The sequence below is a fragment of the Penicillium arizonense genome (genome assembly GCF_001773325.1).
Source record: "Penicillium arizonense strain CBS 141311 chromosome Unknown PENARI_contig013, whole genome shotgun sequence".
In the NCBI taxonomy this organism is placed as follows: Eukaryota; Fungi; Ascomycota; class Eurotiomycetes; order Eurotiales; family Aspergillaceae; genus Penicillium; species Penicillium arizonense.
In genome coordinates this window covers 624,806-646,029 of record NW_019173290.1, presented here as the reverse complement: position 1 = coordinate 646,029, position 21,224 = coordinate 624,806, and the positions used below count along the sequence as shown (strand labels likewise).

The 21,224-nt window shown below is 48.0% G+C and overlaps 8 protein-coding genes across 8 annotated transcripts; 6 read left to right on the top strand and 2 right to left on the bottom strand.

Annotated features, from left to right (window-relative positions):
* Window positions 1-1,972: 1,972 nt before the first annotated feature.
* Window positions 1,973-3,547, top strand: PENARI_c013G03971 (LLM class flavin-dependent oxidoreductase; the record flags this gene model as incomplete). The annotated part of the gene is made up of 4 exons (XM_022633181.1): window positions 1,973-2,254; window positions 2,321-2,494; window positions 2,542-2,612; window positions 2,662-3,547. 4 exons carry the CDS (start codon window positions 1,973-1,975, stop codon window positions 3,545-3,547), a joined length of 1,413 nt encoding a protein of 470 aa, XP_022486975.1.
* A 1,132-nt stretch (window positions 3,548-4,679) lies between these two features.
* Window positions 4,680-5,975, top strand: PENARI_c013G06230 (endo alpha-1,4 polygalactosaminidase; the record flags this gene model as incomplete). Its single annotated transcript, XM_022633236.1, has 1 exon — window positions 4,680-5,975. One exon carries the CDS (start codon window positions 4,680-4,682, stop codon window positions 5,973-5,975), a length of 1,296 nt encoding a protein of 431 aa, XP_022486969.1.
* A 1,459-nt stretch (window positions 5,976-7,434) lies between these two features.
* On the top strand, window positions 7,435-8,822 carry PENARI_c013G06399 (uncharacterized protein; the record flags this gene model as incomplete). The annotated part of the gene is made up of 2 exons (XM_022633239.1): window positions 7,435-8,718; window positions 8,769-8,822. 2 exons carry the CDS (start codon window positions 7,435-7,437, stop codon window positions 8,820-8,822), a joined length of 1,338 nt encoding a protein of 445 aa, XP_022487032.1.
* Window positions 8,823-10,336: 1,514 nt separating this feature from the next.
* On the bottom strand, window positions 10,337-10,993 carry PENARI_c013G01492 (uncharacterized protein; the record flags this gene model as incomplete). Its single annotated transcript, XM_022633122.1, has 1 exon — window positions 10,337-10,993. One exon carries the CDS (start codon window positions 10,991-10,993, stop codon window positions 10,337-10,339), a length of 657 nt encoding a protein of 218 aa, XP_022487042.1.
* Window positions 10,994-14,404: 3,411 nt separating this feature from the next.
* Window positions 14,405-15,727, top strand: PENARI_c013G00975 (putative zinc metallopeptidase; the record flags this gene model as incomplete). The annotated part of the gene is made up of 2 exons (XM_022633107.1): window positions 14,405-14,417; window positions 14,466-15,727. The coding sequence occupies 2 exons, from the start codon at window positions 14,405-14,407 to the stop codon at window positions 15,725-15,727; spliced, it is 1,275 nt and encodes a 424-aa protein (XP_022487026.1).
* A 149-nt stretch (window positions 15,728-15,876) lies between these two features.
* Window positions 15,877-16,893, top strand: PENARI_c013G09279 (NAD(P)-dependent alcohol dehydrogenase; the record flags this gene model as incomplete). The annotated part of the gene is made up of 1 exon (XM_022633309.1): window positions 15,877-16,893. One exon carries the CDS (start codon window positions 15,877-15,879, stop codon window positions 16,891-16,893), a length of 1,017 nt encoding a protein of 338 aa, XP_022486862.1.
* Window positions 16,894-17,754: 861 nt separating this feature from the next.
* On the top strand, window positions 17,755-18,546 carry PENARI_c013G09946 (uncharacterized protein; the record flags this gene model as incomplete). The annotated part of the gene is made up of 1 exon (XM_022633325.1): window positions 17,755-18,546. One exon carries the CDS (start codon window positions 17,755-17,757, stop codon window positions 18,544-18,546), a length of 792 nt encoding a protein of 263 aa, XP_022486963.1.
* Window positions 18,547-18,717: 171 nt separating this feature from the next.
* On the bottom strand, window positions 18,718-21,189 carry PENARI_c013G07109 (uncharacterized protein; the record flags this gene model as incomplete). Its single annotated transcript, XM_022633261.1, has 10 exons — window positions 18,718-18,980; window positions 19,048-19,202; window positions 19,268-19,364; window positions 19,418-19,522; window positions 19,575-19,729; window positions 19,784-19,892; window positions 19,943-20,155; window positions 20,333-20,340; window positions 20,394-20,723; window positions 20,774-21,189. 10 exons carry the CDS (start codon window positions 21,187-21,189, stop codon window positions 18,718-18,720), a joined length of 1,851 nt encoding a protein of 616 aa, XP_022486878.1.
* Between the last annotated feature and the right edge of the window lie 35 nt (window positions 21,190-21,224).

The following is a 21,224-nucleotide window of genomic DNA, read 5'->3' as shown; positions in this document are numbered from 1 at the left end:
CACAATCCAGAGATGCCAACGCTCTACGTCTGGGAACGGCAACTAAGTGATACATTGTTCGATATGACGCAGTACTGGCATTTTGAGTTGATTGGTCACAGGAAGCAAGCTCGCGACCAAGACTTTCCTGGAAACAAAAAAAACAAACTAAGTTCCAGTTATAGAGAATAAGTCAAGACCTAAACCTAGACTATCTTGATGCCCCTCAATCAAACGTCTTTCGCGCCCCTCTCTTTGAAGTAAGTAGACTGCTCCACGACCCAATTGGACCCGGATCCAACCCAACCCAACCCAGCTTTAGGTTGGGTTTTAGGTCCTAACCTCGGACCTAATATATAGGTGACCTAATAGAACCCCTAGATACCTAATTGGGTAACAAATATTACAAACATGCTAAGATTTCGTAGCTTCATAACTTATACATTGTCGAGCTGTAATTTAGAGTATTATTTAGCATAAGATAGTGTGAGGACCCTGCGAGGTCCTGGATAGCAGGATGAGTTCGGGAAGTAGAGTCTGACAAATGTATATACAGGTATAGTAAGGGACTAATTGCTAGTCCTTTATGCGAAGGCCAGCGTGAGCAATAAATACATAGTGCGCTTAGCTAAAGCTCTTAAGCGATATGTATGATCGTCATAGCCTATACGTGCACTTGGTTATCCTCACACTACGAGGGCTAAGGCTCGCTGTATACCCTTAGGCAGCCTCAGGCACCTGGCAGGCGGGCCCTGACAAATAGGCCCCTAATAGGACCCCACGATAGATTTTAGGCCTAACCAAAATGCCTAAAGCCTATCGTAGGCCTAAGAACTAGGCCTAAAGCCCAACCTATTAGGGGGTTGGGTTGGGTTGGGCTTTGGGCTTTGTGGGCCCTGCGGAAGTCTAGTCATAAGTGTGCACTGTGGGCCAAAAACCCAGAGGCTTGGGGGACATTGCGGTAGACTGCCGAGGCCCACTTGTTGTTTCCTGGAACGGTACTTTCTGCTCCCGAGAGCTAGAGGTCCTCTAGAATTTTTACTTCTGGGAGCCATCAGGAGCGTGAACCTAAGTATGAGTGCTGGTGCCATCAAGGATATACATGAGGCATACACAAGCAGTGGAGAGATGTTATGCGGGACCCACGTGGCGTATCTGGTTCCCCTGAACGCGCCCAATGGTTGGGTCAATCAACATATAGGCCTCTCTGGGGTTTCGGATAATTACAGGTATCTTCAGCAGAACAATTTGCCTGCTTAGTCGTGGGTGACGAAATCTGTGGTGATCCCATGAAACTACCGAGTCGGAGAACTCCTCGCGACACGGCATTAGGCAAGTAGCGCTGCGGAACCCGAACAATCGATCCATTTGGTTTGAAGACCTGACGTAGAGGCTAGGATAAGCTGTCTAGTTCATGTTCAGGTGTGTGGTCTCAAAAGTCGCGGCTGTCATGTGACGGTGTATATCGCTGCGCAACAGGGGCTCTGTGTCAAAAAACTCCCTTTCTTCAATAATTATTTTGTACAATCCATTCAGTCTCCCTTCCCAAATTTCAGAACGTTTCTCCAGCTTCTCATTCTCCTCTAAATGCCGTTTATCTTTGTGTTCTCTCCGTCCGGTATATGATTGCGCCATACTAAGCAGAAGTAACACAAGAAGTATTTCTAAGCTCAGTCCAGACATTTTACTGGTCTTCGAAGCTGGGAAATGCTGCGATTCCACTATGAGCAACCCTACTCGGCTTTCTTCCGTTCTAGAGGGGTTGCTCTATCTTCCCAATGATTGAACACGCACTTTCATTTACTAGGGATTCGTGCTTTCGTGTTAAAATGACAGCAGTCGAGTACGAGCGGGGTTATTATGAGATAGAGGAGAACGAGGAGATATATAACGACCAATATGATCCAATATCCAAGGAAAACATCAAGTCATTTAACAATTTCTCATTCTCTTCCAAACCGAACAACTCAATAAAATAGAACAAAGTTCCATCATGGCAGCCGACAGCTCAGCCAAGAGACGTATATATCTCAATGGCTTCGACATGTTTACAGTAGGCCATCTCTCATTTGGCCAGTGGAAAAATCCCGCCGATCGATCGGCCACAAAGCGACGCGATCTCTCATACTGGACCAACTTGGCCAAGATACTTGAAAAAGGCGACTTCAATGCCCTGTTCCTTGCCGACACTTATGGTCTATATGATACATATAAGGGTACTGCAGAGCCCGCTATCCGGAATGGAGCTCAATACCCCATGGGTGATCCGGCGATAGTATGTCAGAACCTTAGTTTAGACCCTTGTATTGAGGAATGGCAAATCGCTAACCACAACGCTCAGCCCATCTCGGCGATGGCATCGGTTACGAAGAATCTCGGATTCGCGATCACTACTTCCACGTCGTATGAAGCCCCGTATGTTGTTGCAAAGCGGTTTTCCACTTTAGATCACTTGACCGGTGGTCGGTTCGGGTGGAACATTGTAACATCGTGGAAGGAATCTGCTGCTAAAGCCGTGAGTTAGTATCTTCGGAGTCTCATACTTCAAACTAACATGCATAGGTGGGATTGCCTCTGGTAGATCATGACAAACGGTACGAAATTGCCGACGAGTACCTGACAGCGCTATACAAGTAAGAAACAACCCTAAATTCAGACTTGCAGAAAGCTTACACATCACAGACTGTGGGAAGGGAGCTGGGCCGACGATGCCCTGCAAGAGAACGCAGAAACGGGTGTATATGCCGACCCAAGTCGGATTAAATACATTCACCATCACGGCGAGCATTTTAAATTCGACGGGCCTCACATTTTGGATCCATCGCCACAGCGCACACCCTTCCTCTTCCAGGCCGGTACATCACCAGCCGGTGTAGCATTTGGCGCCAAACACGCCGAGGGAATCTTTGTGTCAGCGCCATCGCCCCACATCCTCGCACCACGCATCAAAGCCATCCGCGAGGAAGCGGCCAGGGTCGGCCGTGATCCTCGATCGGTGAAGGTATTCGCAATCCTAACACCGATCGTTGGCCGAACAGATGAAGAAGCACAAGAGAAATACCGTGAGGCGCTAGCAAATGCAAGCGAAGAAGCAGGCCTTGCCTTTTTCTCGGGAGGAAGCGGCATCGACCTCAGCAAGTTTGATCTGGATACCCCCATCACGCCATCAGACGTACATGTCGACGCGCGGGTGCATTCGACAATTAACACACTCTCCTACCAGAGTTCCGACGTGCCGCAGTGGACGCCAAGGAATATCGGCAAGCGGATCTCCATCGGCGGGGCTGGGCCTGTTCCAGTTGGATCCGCCAGCACCGTCGCGGACTTCCTGGAAGAATGGGTCCGCGTGGCTGATCTGGACGGGTTCAATATCGGCTATGTTCAGACACCGGGCACTTTCGAGGACGTTGTTGAGCTGTTGGTGCCGGAACTTAGGAGACGAGGGGTCTACGCACCCGAGAATGAGAGCGGGACTCTGCGTGAGAGAATTTATGGTCCTGGGCAAAAGCGGTTGCGAGATGACCATGTCGGAAGAAATTACGCATATGAGGTGTATGACGGTCAGTAATGGAATCTTGAGCCTGGGGGGCAGCACTAGCAGGGGCTTTGACTCGGATCATGTATTATGCGAATAGAGAAATAGGAGCATTTGCCCCTGCAAGTAAGATGAGATCTAGGAGCCCGATGTGTCAAAGTGCCTCCCCGGTGTCCAGGTACATACCTGTAATTCCTGCACCAGAAGCGCCCCTAGCCCTGCGCCAAGGCAAGCGGAGATATTAAGGGCCCTGAATTTGCTCTTTTACAGAGGCCAGATGCCATGTGGTCAGGGGCCGTTTCTTGTCATTGGCTCAACTTTATGATGGCTTGCGACTAAACGTCACCTAATGCATAGATCGGGTATTTTGTACTCAAGTTCAATTTACTTTCTTTGTGCGGTTTTGGGCCCCCAAATCCTGTCATTTAACATGAAAGGAATTTCCCGCCTAGTATCATTCCTGCTGGTCCTTGAAATCAGATATATTGGACGCACAATCTTAAGTGTAATATTCTTTTTCTGTGGGTTTGATATGGCGCTGTGTACATCTGGTTTTGTGTCTAATTAATTAAAGACAACACGAACAGAACACCGGCACCTCCGATTGGAACCTATCGGCGGTTTTCCAATCTCACTAGGGCTAGACCGTTTACTGATCAGATTTAATGACTTCATTCAATGGGGTAAAAAGGATTTTCGTGGCAAATGAACGGACTTCATCAACCGCGAGGCGTTCCTTGGCAGACGTTTCATCTTTCATTTCCATGCTCTCCTTGCCTGACTTGCCTCACATTTTTCTGTCGACTACGGGCTCTCGCTTTTAGTGGACCTAGATGTGGTGTGATCTGTTTGCGCCGTGCTTGGCTCGTTTAAAGTCCCCCGCTAGTGGCTAGTTCATCTTAGGCTAATTATTACCCCCCGCTCTACGGCTTTATACCTCCGATCCTGTGGAAATTTGAAACATCTCTGTGCAGAGCATACAATTTCTTCTCTTTTGAGCGAGATGGGACTATAAGTATCGAGCCTCTGCTCATGGTGTTCATGATACTATTCTCATCAACCAGTCTCTCCTTTTACTGACGCTTGCTGGACTCAAGTCGTCTTCCATTCCTTTCTACAACTATCATTCATTTCTGACACTCCTTCAACCATTTTTATCAACATCATGTACTCTTCCCAAAATTCGGGCTGGCAGGCTTTCATGGCCAAGAGAAAGGTCCTGGTGTCCTGTGTTCTTGGCCTCTTCTTTCTCGCCATTGGGGCGGATATCCGGGCTGAGCTCGGAGCTGGACATTCGCAGAAGAAGATCCTGAAGCGTGGCACCGACACTACCATTTGGCAGCCGGCCGCTGGTGTCAAATGGCAGATTCAGCTGATCGATGCAGTCGAGGACACCACCGCCGACGCTGACATCTGGGACATCGACCTGTTCGACAACACCGCAGCCACGATCTCCACCCTCCAATCCAAGGGCCGCAAGGTCATATGCTACTTCTCCGCTGGTACATACGAAGACTGGCGGTCCGATATCAGCAAGTTCGACTCCGCAGATTTCGGCAGTAACCTCGATGACTGGCCGGGCGAGAAGTGGCTCAACATCAAGTCCACCAGCGTTCGATCGATCATGACTTCTCGCTTGGACATGGCAAAGGAGAAGGGCTGTGATGGCGTGGACCCGGACAACATCGATGCATATGGCAATGAGAACGGTCTTGGCTTGACTGAGGCGGACTCGATTGACTTCTTGACTTTCCTTGCTACTGAGGCTCACTCTCGTGGCATGGCTATCGGTCTCAAGAACGGTGGTGATATCATCGGCTCTGTTATTGACAAGATGCAATGGTCTGTCAATGAGCAGTGCGCTGAGTATAACGAGTGTGATGTTTATGCTGCCTTTACCGAGGTCAACAAGCCGGTTTTCCACATTGAGTACTCCGATGAGACTATTGAGAACGGTAGCAGCGCTTCGACTGATACCACCACGGATACCACCACGGACACTAGCGAGGATGTTGCTACCACAACCACTGCTAGTGCCACTACTAGTGGCGCTGTATCCCCCTCGGTTTCTTCCTCCACTTCCGCCTCCGTCTCTGCCGTCGCTACTAGCACCAGCGCTACCGGAACTCCTTCGGCCGCTGCCACGACCACTACAACTGATGCCGATTCCACCCCGGATACTACGACTGACACGACCGATGACGAGAATGACGAGACTGACGCTGAAGACGGTGATTCCGAAGACGACGACTCCGAGGACGATGAAGACACCGAAGATGACACTGAGACTGAAAGTAACGACACCTACATTCGCAAGCACAAGCAAAGACATAACAAGATCGAGAGCAGAGCCACTCTCTCTGCCTCACTGAAGTCAACTGCCTGCAACGCCAAAAGCGCCGACAAATTCTCCACTGTCATCAAGAACATGAACCTGGACGCTTGGGTTGAATATTGCTAGACAATACGCTGTAAACCCGAGGTTTATGTCAAATACTCACCTTTTGTATACCCGCCAGTTCGGGAGATTCAGAGGGCAATTCTTAGTCAATCTATGAGAGACTATTCAAGATTTCGGGAAATCAATACAAAGTCCACTTGCATTCTTCTACATTTGTGTCCCCAAGGAAGAAAGACTAAGCCGTCGCCGATTTGCTAATGAGGATATGCTAAATCCTTTAGCTACGTAAAGATGGAGTCTATAAGGAAGCGAACAGTGGTATATAGGACTAGGCTTAGGTCGTGGGCACTTATAGTGGGATGAAGGCCGTTGCTACCTTTACCTTTAGTGATACGCCAGTAATATTGTATGTTTAGCGTTGGGAAAAGCAGGGGTTGTTTACTAAAGTAACCTAATACGGATGACGGTAGTTTCGGGTACGGGCCAAGAAACAAAGCGTGAGTATCCATGGGGGAATTCGTTTCGAAATCTACTATAACCTTGTTTTAAGTATGCAGATTCATTCCCGGAACGGGAAGGGAAGTGGCTGACACGAGCCACAGCATTCGCCTGGTTGACCACCGGTTGACTGACGTGAACCTAAATGCATTCCAAGGTTCTAAAAAGCTCTATCTCAATTCCTATACAGCATTCTTTGCAAAACCTGCAACAAAAAGCCAAGAAATGTGCCAAGAAAAATACCGAAAACACGCGAATCCATTTCTCCAGCCCTATAGGGCTAGGTGCTTCACTCTGTAGATATTCTATATTTCGAAAGAACATCGCTTCCTTGCTTCTATTAACAAAATGGACTATAACCGTCGGTCTCTGAATAGCTTCCCAAGACATGTAGACGGAAACAAAAAATCAACAACGCTCACAGCCTTGGCACATACGAACAACTGAAAGAAAAACAGACGCTAATAGTCTTGATTCTATGTTGCCAAGAAGAACAAGGACACATACTTCCAACAATATATGACTTTACCCAAGCTAATTACGTACACCCCTCGAATCGCGTGGTGGTAAATTCCGGGCCCGGGGTGAGTAGCTACTATAAGTTTAGTGCCAGAGTCGAGTGCATCCACAGACCTTCCTGTCAACCTGCTCTACCTGCAGAAAGAGGTTAAACGAGAAAATAGCGCAGACAAGGTCTACGAATCTGTTCTTTTACTCGCTATATTAACGCTTACTCCAAACCCCACTTAATATACTAACACACGCGCGATGAAACCCCAAAAGGGTCTGAAGACCGTGCCATTGTGACAATGTCTCGGAGCGGTTTACTCCACTCTACCGGATTCCTTGAATTTCCTTGATCTTATCTGATGCTTTTTTCATCTATTCCTAATCTTTTGAACTGAAGTTGGATTTATTCGCAGTTGACAGTCTACCCCTTGCTGTATCTATACAACTTCTCCTCAATCTCTCAATCCCATCCACAGACCTCCCACCCAACCCCCATCATCAACAATCAAACATGGCCACCGAAACCCTCCCAAAAGACCCAGACCTCTCCGACTCCGAAAGACAACAAATCCTAGAAGGCGACGCCAAATTCCACCGCCTAGGCTGGAAACGCCTAACAGTCATTTCAATCGTCGAGGCTATCGCATTGGGAAGTCTAGGACTCCCATCAGCATTCGCAACTCTAGGCATGGTTGCCGGAGTAATAATGACAATCGGCCTCGGTTTCGTAGCAATCTACGCGGGCTACAACATCGGCGAGACGAAACTGAAGTATCCCCAGGTAGGACACTACGCAGACGTCGGTCGGCTGCTGTTAGGAAATATAGGATCAAAGATCTTTGTCGGCAGTTTCGTTGCACTTCTCGTTTTCGTTATTGGATCGCATTGTTTGACGGGTGCTATTGCCTTCCAGACGATTACGCAGAGTAATGTATGCTCTATTGTGTTTAGTGTTGTCTCGGCTGCGATCCTGATGTTGCTTGCTATCCCGCCTTCTTTTGCTGAGATTGCGATCCTGGGGTATATTGATTTCGCGTCGATTATTGTTGCTATTGGAGTTACGATGATTGCGACTGGGATTCAGAGTTCTAGTGGGACTGGGGAATTTGTTAATGATATGATTCCCTGGTCTGCGTGGCCGAAGGAGGGGATTACTTTTCCGGCGGCTATTGTTGCAACTAATAATATTGTTTTTGCTTATTCTTTTGCGGGTTGTCTGCCTTCTTTTATGGAGGACATGCATACCCCTAAGGATTATGTTAAGACGCTTTGGTGGATGGGTGGAATTCAGATTGTTGTCTATACCCTGACTGGGTCGATTATCTATGCTTTTGTTGGGCAGGGTGTGAAATCGCCTGCGTTATTGTCTGCTGGGCCTGTTATTTCGAGGGTTGTTTTTGGTATTGCGCTTCCGGTCATTTTTATCTCGGGGTCGATCAATACGACTGTTGTGTGCCGGTATATTCATGGGAAGGTATATCGGGACTCGGTTATTCGCTATGTCAACACGAGCAAGGGTTGGATGACTTGGCTTGGACTTGTTTTCTCGGTTACAATCCTGGCTTGGATCATTGCTGACGCTATTCCTATTTTCTCAGAGCTGCTCTCTATCATCTCGGCTTTGTTTGTTTCTGGCTTGTCGTTCTATATTCCACCTATTATGTGGTATGTGCTTTTGAGAGAGGGGGCTTGGTATGAGAAGCACAACCTGAAGACTGCCATTTTAAATGGTATTGTGTTTGTGGTTGGAATTATTATCTTTGGATGTGGTACTTATGCCAGTATTGCCGAACTGGTAAGTTCCTTTTATATCGATATGAGGATATGCTAATTCTTATCCCACAGATCGATAAATTCCAGTCAGGATCAGTTGGTAAACCGTTCACGTGCTCTAGCTGAACCCTGTCAACAAAGTCGCCTGCCTATTGGGCTGCGTGACCCGTGCAAAAGTTCGATGACCTAGATCTGAAAGGTTATTTGTTAGAATCCATATAAAGTGAAGATTGGAATGGACACTATCTTTAGCAATTAGGAGGCCTAACAAACTCTAAAAATAAAGAGAGACATCTATTTGAATACTACAAGGTCCAAGTGTGTGGTCACCTCAGAATCAGGCGACAACTGTGTGAGAGATCGACGCCTGAACATTATCCAACTGACCTAGTCATATTGCCGATCGATCAAGGTCACTCCTTGTGAAGTTAATACTATCAAGGCTGTTGAAATATTTCAATGCTGACTAGAAATAGAAGAGAAGGTGATCTATGAAGCTTTTAGGAGTGGAAATATAGAGCCGCAGGGTCCACCACTGCGATCAGCGGGTGGGTTTGCAGCCTTGTCGACAATGCTGTGAACGGATAGTTTACTCTCTTCTTTGCATCATCCAACAAGCTTTATGTAGAGTGCTTCTCCCATGTATAGTCATGCAGTACAATACAGGATGATTTACCCGACGTATAAAGAAACTTGGCCTTCTCGCCTGAGGCACATCCTAAGATACCTCAGCCACAACCCCGCAGTGAGTCATGTATAAAACTGTAACCTGGAACAGTAAATCTGAAAAAAAAAAAATTAGAGTCAAATGGAATGGTGGGGAATACGGGTGGGTTTGATCAACACTGCTTGACGCAGGCCTTATGGCCGGGGCACGAAGTATGAATGACCGAATATTACCATGTCTCGGATAGAACTTTACAGTACATTATACATTTATAGTAAAGAAATAAATCCAAGTGTTGTGAATATTCATATTCATTGAAATCATAGTAAACATTCCCATGGACTGTCCAAAAGAAGGAATGGCCGACAGCCTCGCGGGGCGCATATCATAATTCACATACAGTTAACAAAGGAAAATAATCAATTGAAGCTTGTGTAAGCTTCTCCACAAAACAAAAAATGAGTCACACAAACAAGCCAATAAAGCGTGCAGGATATGAAAACATGCATGAACATCAACGACTTTCCGCGTCTTTCATTGGCTAATCCATCCACACCTGCATCCCCAGATGAAGTGGTGTGAATGTGCACCAATAATGGTGCCTAGCCAAGACTGCGAAAGAGCATGCATACAGCAAAAATTCCCGAGTCACAGTCAAGTGTCGGGGTCCCAAGCTAGACCCCGACCTTTGATGTTCAAGTCAGAGATCAGTGAAAACAGAAAAGTAAATTTCCGAGGGCGCATCCAGGCAGGCCCTTTCAATCCAGATCAAAGACTGGGGTGTATAGGGTGGTACCAATACGTGACGTAGGGCACATATTGGCAGAGCACCAAACATTGGATTGGGGGTGGGATAGACAATCAATGTCTATTGAATTGAAGCTTATTCAAAGCAATTGGAGTGTAGCAGACGAAGTCGTAATTGTAACCGTAATCATAGACCGAGAAACCAGAAGCGACATTGGCCTCGCATTCAACGGTGGTACTTGCTGCCACTCTCGACATACCGACGGGGAGCCTCATACTGGCGCTCAACGCGCTCCTGGCGGTCGGTGTTGTACAAGGAGCCACGGCTGGAAGAGGGCCGGCTGGGAGAGCCGCCGGGGGAGCGGTACATGATCGAAGTTGGCGAGCGCGAGCTGCGAGGAGTGCGCTCGATGATCTGGAAGGTCTCTGGGGACATGGAGCGAGGACGGACTTGCTCTCCGCTGACCCTGCGAGCGGGGATCGGATAGGTGCGGTCGTAGCTGCGGCCTGTGGAGGGTGCTTGGACTGGTGCTTGCATGACAACGGGCTTGGAACGGAGACGGAGGCCTTGCTCGAGGGCTGTGAAGAGGTTGCGCACGGCGTAGGTGTCACGGGCGAGCTTGACTCGTGTGGGCTTGCCGGCCTCGGCGTCGACTACTGAATAGTACTTGCCGTTTCGGCTGTAGATATATTGGGTCAGAGTGCGGGCGCGAGCGTTGCCTTGGTCGCAGAGGGAACGGCCGTCTTTGAGGGTCTCAACTGCGTTGGCGCAGTGGCGGCAGCGGTTGGCGTGGTCCTCGAACTCGGTCACGACTAGGCTCTCGTCGTCGGCGAGGTCGCGGACGACGACAAGGGGATCGGTGATTTCGATTGGGGCAGGCATAGTGTTTGTTCGGCGGAGTGCCAGCAGACGTCGGGTCAGACTGCGAGGAGGGGATCTTTCCCTTGTAGTTGAAAGAGTTGAAGGGTCGACGATGTATGATGTTGAGCGAAAGGGCGACACCGTGACTGATTTATGGGGGTCACGAGGGGAGAATGGATGATCAACCTTGTAGCTGATTGATTGAGCGTTTGGGGTGATAGTATGAAACCAGTATGGGACAGTTGATGTTATGTGTTAATGGAGAAGTATCATGTGTGGAGGGGGGAAGAGGGTTATATAGTACATGACATGCATATAGATGCCTGGTTGATCTGCAGCCTTGACAATACTCTCACCACCATCCACCATACTGTACTTTACTTTACTTAGTATACACACTTGTATACTTCCGGTTAGTCTGTGGCTAGGGGCTGTGCCTTTGGCGTCAACACCGCCAGGTTGAAACCTGCCGATCTGCTCATTGGCCCCAACTGCTCAAACAAACGGTATGAAGTCCCCTCTGTCTTCATGGTATTCTCCACCTACGCAGTATCGTGACTTTCTGCCTGATTCTCATGACATCAGGGGTAATACCAATACTGTCATGGCTTGTGGCTGATGCTGTCTCGTGTACCCCCCCTGAGAACAGGCCTCAGGTTCGCGTCATTTGCACTTTTACTTTCTAAATCAGAATAGATTTTATTTTTTTGATTCAGAGCCAGTACATTCAACACTTGAAACCCCTTGATCTGAGGCTCCGTTGCATTTCCCCACGCTCATAGGCCCCCGCAGCCGCCGTCATAGCGTCTATCAAGACAATCAAGACAACTCTCGAACTCTTGAAACCTCAGACTACAGCATTGTTCGCTTCCATATTTGGAGACTGTTTCACGCTATCTAAGAATAACATCAGACTGGGAAATTGGATTTGGACCCCACGACTATCACTAGCCCCAATTCCCCTCTCAGCCTCAAGCCACCCACCCGTATAACAGAAAACGATGAATCTCACCCAATGCTTTGAACGAAACTAACCCTATTTTAGTGCCCTGCTCAGCCTCAGCCACCAATTTCGCTATCTTTCATTCATGATTTGGTGCACCAGCCACACTGATGTCTGCTTTCGTATCCCGCGCCCTTTGCTCGCTGCATGTCAATCTCCCACCCTCAGGACCTGATCCCTCAACGACCAGTTTCAATTCTAGGTGGTTCTAAGTTTCTACCTGTGTCGCTTGACGCGCGCCATGCCTGAGCCTTCTGGACTTGTCTTCTTGCTGCCTTCCCAGGCACCAGTCTACTTGTTTACATAGGGGTCTGATCTCTTTCGGGGGCCGAGTCCAGATCGCGAGCGCTATCTCCAAGGACAAACTGTCCTTTTTTTCATTCTGGCCTTTTTTTTTTTTTACCATTTCTATTCCAAGCATGCAGGTCGTCGTTTCCGTCACACAAATTCTCCGATGTCACTACTTTACTCTACGGCAACCCCTTGCACCCTGGCGCATACCTTAAACGCATTCACATTTAGGCGTGTTGCAACCGCAATCCGAAAATTATTCATGTTAAGTCACCGTCCTTCAACAGCCCGGCCGGGCTAGCTCAATCGGTAGAGCGTAAGACTCTTAATCTTAAGGCTGCGGGTTCGACCCCCGCGTTCGGCTATTCCTAAACACCGTCCACGAGTGAGCGTTTCTTTTTTTTTTTAAGTGGAAGATTTTTTGAGCCGCCCACATACTGCAATCTGAGTGGTTGTTGCATGTTAATGTTCTCCACTGAGTGCGGGCCGCAAGGAGTGCACGAACTGATCCAATCAATGCATACATGTTTTTTACATAGCACATTTATAGCTCGACAATCTGGCAAAAATACGCGAATTCACAAGCCGCAAAGGCAGCAATCTTACGCGAATAAGCAAATACTGGCCCCATGTCAAACCCTGAAGCCCATCTGTGGCTTGACTGGGTCCAAGCGCAAGGCAGAAAATGCCTTGGTGCCGTTGAGGCTTGCTAAGGTTTTTTGTTCAGCTGGACATGGTCATTGGCGTAACAAGTGTAGGCTTCAATTGATATCCTGGGGTTAGTCACCGGGTCATGTCTTTCTTGATTCGTCGTCAGCGGCTTTGCGCGCTGGATTCTTGGGATTTTATTGGTTTTTATAATACTTGATTTGTGGTGGCTGCATCATCGGGCCGGTTTTTTTACAATATTCTACCCGGGTGTGGTTTATAAAACTGATTATCAATATGTGGATTGTCTAGATTTAAGGATTGTGTTATTCGATTGTTCGAGGTCTTGATACATTGTAGATTTTGTTGTTGTGGACCCTTGTTGCGTGTGTAGTATATATCCTACAAGGACGTATGCAATTTATTACATACCAAGTTTCGAGATTGAAACTTATCTTGTTTGCCACCTAGGCTGAATCAAACTATAGATGAGTGATTCTAAGGTTTTCGATCCCTCAGTTTGATATTCTGCCTGGGTTGTTTTAGAGTAGTGATCGACCTGCCTTAGGAAGGCAGCAGTATGTTTCATTCGTCTCTGTTATCTCCCTCTTTGTATCAAATACTCGTAAGTCCTAGCTGCTGCAATATACACGGGATGCACATCCTGAGAATGCGGGTCTCTCTTCTTTGTCCTGAGTTGTGTAGGTAGATACCGAATATCAAAAAGGTCAAAATCCATATTTCTTCACCTTGAAGCTCACTCTTTTGACTCTTTTTTACATCGCATGCGATATCTAAGTTCCAGAAGAAGCTTGATATGTCGAGCTTTACAAATTCAATCAACAGAAACGCATTGGAAACCGCGGCAACAAAATGACATCGACATCATCCATCATCGTCTTTCGAGGTAAGATTATCTACGGCTTTGGAAAAAGTAAAAGAAAACGGAAAAGAAAACGGCCCAGGAAATAGCCTGTAAGTGTCAGAAACCGGACGTAAAGCACAGTGGACTCGATCAATCCGCGAAACTCGTTTACACGCACTGCCCATGTTGGTATAAGGAGGCCCCTCTACTCGCATTGCTGTTTGCAAATTCTTCATTTCTTCCTACCAAGAGACGCCGGTCTTTTCGATTGAACAAACGGAATACAACATATTCAAAATTGCTGAAGCAACCCGACACTGCTTATTTCCAGCAGGGTCGAAAGCTCATTTCGCCTTGAGGCTAAACAAGCAAGTCAATGCGGGTTCATCCGACGCTGCTTGGATTGTTTGCCGATACAAAGCGCATTTCGATCCGATTGGCAAGAGACCAGTGGAGAAGATCTGGTTAAATTAGTTCATCGGCAATTTATTGACAACGCGAAACAGGCCGAGGATTGGCGAGGAGAGAGAGATGCGGGGAATTGATTAGGGGTTTGCCGAGCGGGTTTATCAGCGAGTTATAAGTCGAGGTACTTCCTATATTCCCCTCCTCACATATCACCAACATGCAATTAAGAGGTACGTAGAGCCTATCTCACTCAGTAATCCTTAACTCATTCGCCACAGAAGATACCAAGAATGCACTGGGCGACATCATCAATCGCTACCGACCAGAGCTAAAGCCATTCGAAGACCTCTACCAACACTTCCACGCCCACCCAGAACTATCAGGCGAAGAAGAACAAACCGCCAAAAAGGCAGCCGACCACCTAACAGACCTCGGATATGAAGTCCACACCAAAATCGGTGGTCACGGCATCGCAGGCGTCCTCCGCAACGGCGCAGGCCCAACAATCCTACTGCGGGGCGACATGGACGCACTGCCCGTAGAAGAGCAAACAGGCCTAGCATACGCCAGTAAAGTAGTTGCCAGAGACACGGATGGCAAAAACCAGCCGGTGATGCACGCCTGTGGCCACGACACCCACGTCACTTCCCTCATGGCCGCATCGACCCTCCTCCACGCCGCCCGCGACCACTGGAGCGGGACACTGATCTGCATCTTCCAGCCTGCCGAGGAACATCTCGATGGCGCACAGGCGATGCTCAACGACGGACTCTACGATAAGATCCCCAAGCCGGATCTTGTCCTCGCACAGCATGTCATGCGCATGCGAGCCGGCACGGTTAACTTGCGCGCCGGCCCGCTCCTTACAGCGGCTGATGCATACGACGTGCGGATCTTCGGACGTGGCGGGCACGGCTCAGCGCCTCAGACGACGATCGATCCGATTGTTCTTGGGTCGTCGATCGTGACTCGGCTGCAGTCTATTGTGTCGCGCGAGGTCACGCCCGGTAAATTGGCTGTCGTGACTGTTGGCAGTATCCACGCGGGCCAATCGCACAATATTATCCCTGCTCATTTGGACATGCAGTTGAACGTGCGTACCTTCGATGCGGCTGTGCGTGAGCGTGTTTGTGCTGCTATCCATCGCATTATAGAGGCTGAGTGTCAGGCTGCTGGTGTGGAGCAGAAGCCTGAGATTAAGCTTACCTTCTCGACGCCGTCGACGATTAATGATGGGAAGACTATTGATGCGCTGAAGGAGACATTCGCGCCGTACTTTGGGGACGACCTGGTGGAGATGGAGCCCCCGAGTGCTAGTGAGGACTTTTCTTTGCTTGCTACTGCTGTTGGAGCGCCTTATGTTATGTGGATGTTTGGTGGTACTGATCCCGAGACTTGGAATGAGGCTGTTAAGAAGGGCACTCAAGATGCGCTGCCTAGTAACCACTCGCCTTTCTTTGCGCCGGTCATTCAACCTACTTTGAAGACTGGTGTCGATGCATATGCGCTTGGGGCTTTGACTTTCTTGCAGAAGAAGTAAATAGGAATGGTATCAAATCCAACAGTTGAATACTTCCAATGTTTACGCGATAAGATAGTGAGGTCATCGCGGATCGCCAAGAAGAAAGTGGCCACCGGACTCTCCCCCTCTCTTTCTCTTTCTCTTCCTCTCCAACATACATTTCCATAATGGCAACTGAACAATCCAAAATGAAAGCCTGGCTCTACAGTGACACAACGGGTGGCCTTGAAAACAACCTCAGCTTCACCTCGGAAGCCCGCACCCCACCCGCACTCCGCAACGACGATGTCCTAATTACAGTCCTCTCAGCCTCCCTCAACCCAGCCGACTACAAACTCCCAGAAATGGGCCTATTGATGCGGAAGCTGGTTATCGGCACTCCCGCCTCCCCGGGAATGGATTTCTGCGGCCGCGTAGTCGCAACAGGACCCGACGCGACGAATTTCTCACCGGACCAGCTAGTCTACGGAAATCTGGGCAAGCCCTGCCAATTCGGGACCCTAGGCGAGCTTATAGTGGCGTCAGCTAGCTTGCTGGTTCATCTACCGGAAGGCGTGGAGGTTGATCATGCTGCTACACTCGGCGTTACCGGGCAGACGGCGTACCAGTCATTGAAGGGGTATGTCAGTGCCAATGATAAGGTCTTTATTAATGGTGGGTCTGGTGGATGTGGGATCTTTGCTATTCAGATTGCGAAGGTGATGGGGTGTCATGTTACGACTACTTGCTCGGCGAAGAATGTTGAATTTTGTCGGGGGCTTGGTGCTGATGAGGTTATTGATTATACCGCCGAAGAGGATCTCGTTGCATCGCTGTGTGAGAGGGGTGTCGTGTTTGATCATATTGTTGATCATATTGGATACCCTGCTGCGTTGTATCACCAGTCCCATCATTACTTAGCGCCCGGGAAGACGTTTGTGCAGGTTGGGGCTCCTGGTGTGGGGACCTTTGCTGGACGGATGCTTTTGCCTGGTTTCCTGGGTGGGGGGAAGAGGAAGTATGTAGTTTTCGTCACTAAAAACAGCAGGGAAGATCTTGTTCAGCTTGGGGAGTGGGTTCAGAAGGGGGCTATCAAGGTTCAGCTGGATACGGCTTATGAGCTTGAGGATGCTGTGAAAGCATTCAAGCAGCTGCGGTCTGGCCGGGCTAGGGGAAAGATTATTGTTCATGTTGCTAAGTCTTGATGGCATGACATTGAGCTATCCGGTCTTTCTTGGTGTAAGTATCATAGTTAAGGTTAAAGTTTTCCAGTACCCTGGCACTCTTCCGTACTATATCAGGACCGTTCTGGTCCAAGATAGGCATAGGAGCATCCATCGACCTCATGCTTTGAGTCATCACAATCGTCGTATTCCTTTTTCTTCTTCAGTTTCTACTTACACCCTCCCTCACCTCAGCATACAACGCACCGGACACTTTTCGATATGGAATTTCCACACCTGCCCTTTCTGGGCGCATTCTCCAAGCTTCCTACGGAAATTCGCTTGGTCATCTGGGCTGACCTTTACTCTGAAATTCACACGCAATCTGCCATCCATAGCAAGCCAAAAACCAACCCTCTATCGATCCTCTCCGCCAGTGGATACCTTTCCAGCGAGATCTCAGTGCACCTCTACTCTGATATGAAACAAACCATTTCAGTGAATAGGGAGTATGACAGAGGAAGCTGGATGACCATAAAATTGAAGTCCCGGGTGGTCGACGTGACCTGGAATTTGAAGGACAAGGCGGATGCCGAAAGATACTTCCAAAGCTTTCCTTATCAAAAGGCCAGTTCCAAAATCGAAATCAGAAGTCCAGATACAACTGACCCAGGCCAAGTCGTGTTGATCTGGCAAAAAGTGAATCATCTGCTTGATAATCTGATGGCTTCGCCATGCCAATTTCAAGATCCAGAGGTTTTTCTCACAGGACACAACTGGCATTCCATACTGCCACCTCCGCACTGGCGGCTTCGAAAACGTTGTTTTTCGGAGATGGGAGGCTTACGGCAGTCAATTCCATGTGAACGGAGATTCTATTGCCCTGACTATGATATTGTAATGATGCCTTTTGCTCGAGCATTTCTCAAAGATGTCCCAGAAGATCCATCGAAGATGACCGACGAAGAGTTCGATCGTCTACATCAGTACATCTTGGCTAAGTTCTCAGACAGTGGAGCCAAAATGAGGTTGCCCTGGCTTTTTTCACTCACCAAAGAGACCATCGTCCCGCAGATTGAAAAGTGGCTCCTAGAAACAGAGATCTTCATGGAGGACAGCCTGGATAATCTAACCGGCAGAACGGCATGCTTCCTTCGATTAGACCGCTTCCAAAGCTGGTACAAAGACGGCAACAGCTGGGAATCGCCTTACGAGAAACGATTCCTCGAAAAGCTAGACAGAGACCTCAAAACCATCCTCGAATGGGACCCTGGCTTCACAAATACTATTCGGAGATGGCAGGCCATGATTCTCAACCATCACTACATACGTATAATGGTGAGCCCCCAGCAGAAAGGTCTGTTTGGGTGGCGTATATTCCTGCTGATGGATATAAATTGGGACTCGGCAGCGTGGTCTGAACTCTGGCCGACGGGGATACAAAGCATCACAAGATATTCTTACGTACTTAATACCTTTGACTCCCAGGTAGTGGCTGCTCACTGCAGCCGGCTTTCGAGAGTCATGAAAGAAAATGGAGAGCAGGATCATGCGACCTTCGGCTTGAAATTGCTGTTGCGGGCTCCTGGGACATTCCAGGAATTCCGAGATGTTGGCGAGGACCAATTGTGCTGGCACTGTTTAAAATCTCGACCATGTGATCACGATATGGGGTTGAAGATATTGGCTGGATGAACTATAGCACACTCACTCTTTGGATATGAATTTTGTGGGGTTTAGCTGGTCGGTGATTTTGAAGGAGAACATTGGACAGTGATTACCTAGCTAATTTTTGATGTAAACGCATGTAAGCAAGCTGAAGACAGGGGTATAGCATTGCTATCAAAATAGTCTAAATTGAACTATTTATGCTTGCCCGATCTCTTTCAGAAACCTCTTCTGTGCATCAACGGTGTTACCCTTCAACCCTTCCACAATATCTTCAAGTTCATCACAGATCTTCTTTGCCTTGTTGCCATGAATCTTAACCTGTCCCCCTTGATAATTCTCAGGTGTAGCACTGTCTTTTCTGAGATCCCAAAAGCCAGCTTGAACGACCGGGTCAACGAAAAAGTCTGGGGAGTTTTTTCTGAAATGCTCCTTATAGAACAGCACAGACGAAGTCATCACTAAGGTCAAATTTAGCAAGCATTCGGCAAAATGCAGCGGAGCAGGGTGCAGAGAGGTAGTAAGTACCGTGACAGGAAGCTAATATCTCCCGCGAGTCTCCACTCAATATGTCCATCTTCATCCGTTTTTGGAAATGGTCCACTTTGACAACAGCGAGAACATTGTGGAATAAACATGTAACAGCCAAAGAATCTTTCCAAAATTCGAGGCGCTGTACTGGCCTGCATTGTATTGATTGAAAGTTTAGAGCTCTTCAATAAAGCAGGAATCAATCTCAAGGACTTACCATTCTTTCTGGACGATAAATTCATCCACGCCGTTTATTCTTGTAGATTCCCACTCTCTCACGGCATCCTTCAATCGATGAAACATATGAAATAGCTCTACCCTCCAGTTAGAGCGGCCAAGTATACGTAAGCAAGTAAGGGCACATTACCATCGAGAGACCCGAGAGTAGCGGATATAGTTTGGATGGCCTCTCCACTCTGGTTAGTGAATACAATAGCCTCGGATCCCACTATCTGAAAATCAAGCCCAAGGACTTTGAAAGTTAGAATATTCTGCCCAGTTACCGGCTCCATGGAATCTCTTACTATTTTCCTTGAATACCACCGCCGCCTCATTATTTGGTTTTGTCGAGCATGCAAGCATGACAAGATCGCCGTCGACGGGATAATCAAGATATAGATAGGGATAGATGTATGACTTTTCGGTACCATCTGCGTAGCCTATCTGTACATGTTGGACTCTGATCAAGTTAGAAAAGACAATTTCACACGATCCATTGTGGTGGTAAATTTACCGCTTCTGGTAAGGCGAGTGGTGGTAGAACTTGTTCGGCAGAATGAATGCCATATCCATGCGCTGCAGATATTTTACTGCATCAAGACGTCCTAAGAAGATCTCTCGGTCTATTGACTGTGAGTCTTGTACAATTTCCTGCAGCGAAGCTTCTTCATACCTTGTACGCTCTCGAAATTGACGAGCACCTGTTGGGAATCCGGGCTTGACTTCAGGGCAAACTGTTCAAGTGCGAGGTGGAACTGCTCTCTGTCGTCACGCTCGTCAAGCTGACTTAGAGGACATACACTGCCCTTAATGTTGCACCGGGCAATTATCAAGCTGCATTTGCCCACTGATACAAAGAAGCGCTCGGTCGGTTGGGTCATAGAGGCTGGACGATGTTAGATTACGATTTAGATGGTGGGTGGAAACGAACTCTCTCCAAGCTGTATAAAATACAAATCTCCGGGTTTCGGTCCTTTGAATAGAATGTGTGCCCGTATAGGTGTTAGCATCTCGTTCGCTGGATGTTGCTCCCAGCAACAGAACAAGCTGATCTTGTTCGGACCAACAGATCTGCAGATATTGTAGTCAGATACAGAATGGAACAGGTAGATTGACAATCTCACATTTCACTGATGCAAACGAGGCTTGGGCTGTTCAGATCAGGGGCGTCTTTGCCTTCATCCTGGTTTATACCGAAGATCCCTGGGACTGTCCAGCCAGTGGTTTTCGGTCCTGGAATTATGTACGAAGCAGAGATATCATCATCACCTACATCCGAGTTTGACGAACTATCTTCGGAATCGCTTGTCTGAGAGGTCTGATTCTCTGTCTGGAAGCCTGCCAACTTCTTTCTCCACGACAAGGGTGTCCGAACTGCAGAAGGGATAGGTGGCGCTAGTAGTAGCTTCTTCTGCACTTGAATGAGCACATCCTCGATATTCGTTGTGGTTGTGCTAAGCACCTCCGTCAGCAGACTACTCCATCAAAGCATGAAACAGCATACCTCGTTTGAACAGATAATAACAAATCCAGCGAAAGCTTGTAGCTCTCTACCTTTCTCAATAAGTCCTGAATGTCCTTTTCTTTCAATGTCCATTTGACCTTCTTCTTCAACGCTGCAAGTTTTGAGGTCGAGACAAATCCTTGTAAGGACTTCTGCAGCTGGAGATAAGTATCACCGCAATCATCCAGCGTAGAGTTGAGTGCATCAAGCCATTCAGAATTCTTGGTTTCCTTCGTAGACTGGAACTGTACGATCTGTTGGATCTGACATAGTATACCGCGTACAGCTTGGACTTCTCTGAAAATTGAGTCTAGCTCTTTGTTGTTCTTGGATTTGATGGTGTGGATGATGCTAATGATTTGGGTTGATATTGTGATTAGACCGGCCAACGAAGCGGCGATGGAAAGGGGATCCATTGCTCGGCTGATTTATGCGAATGAATCATTAGAGT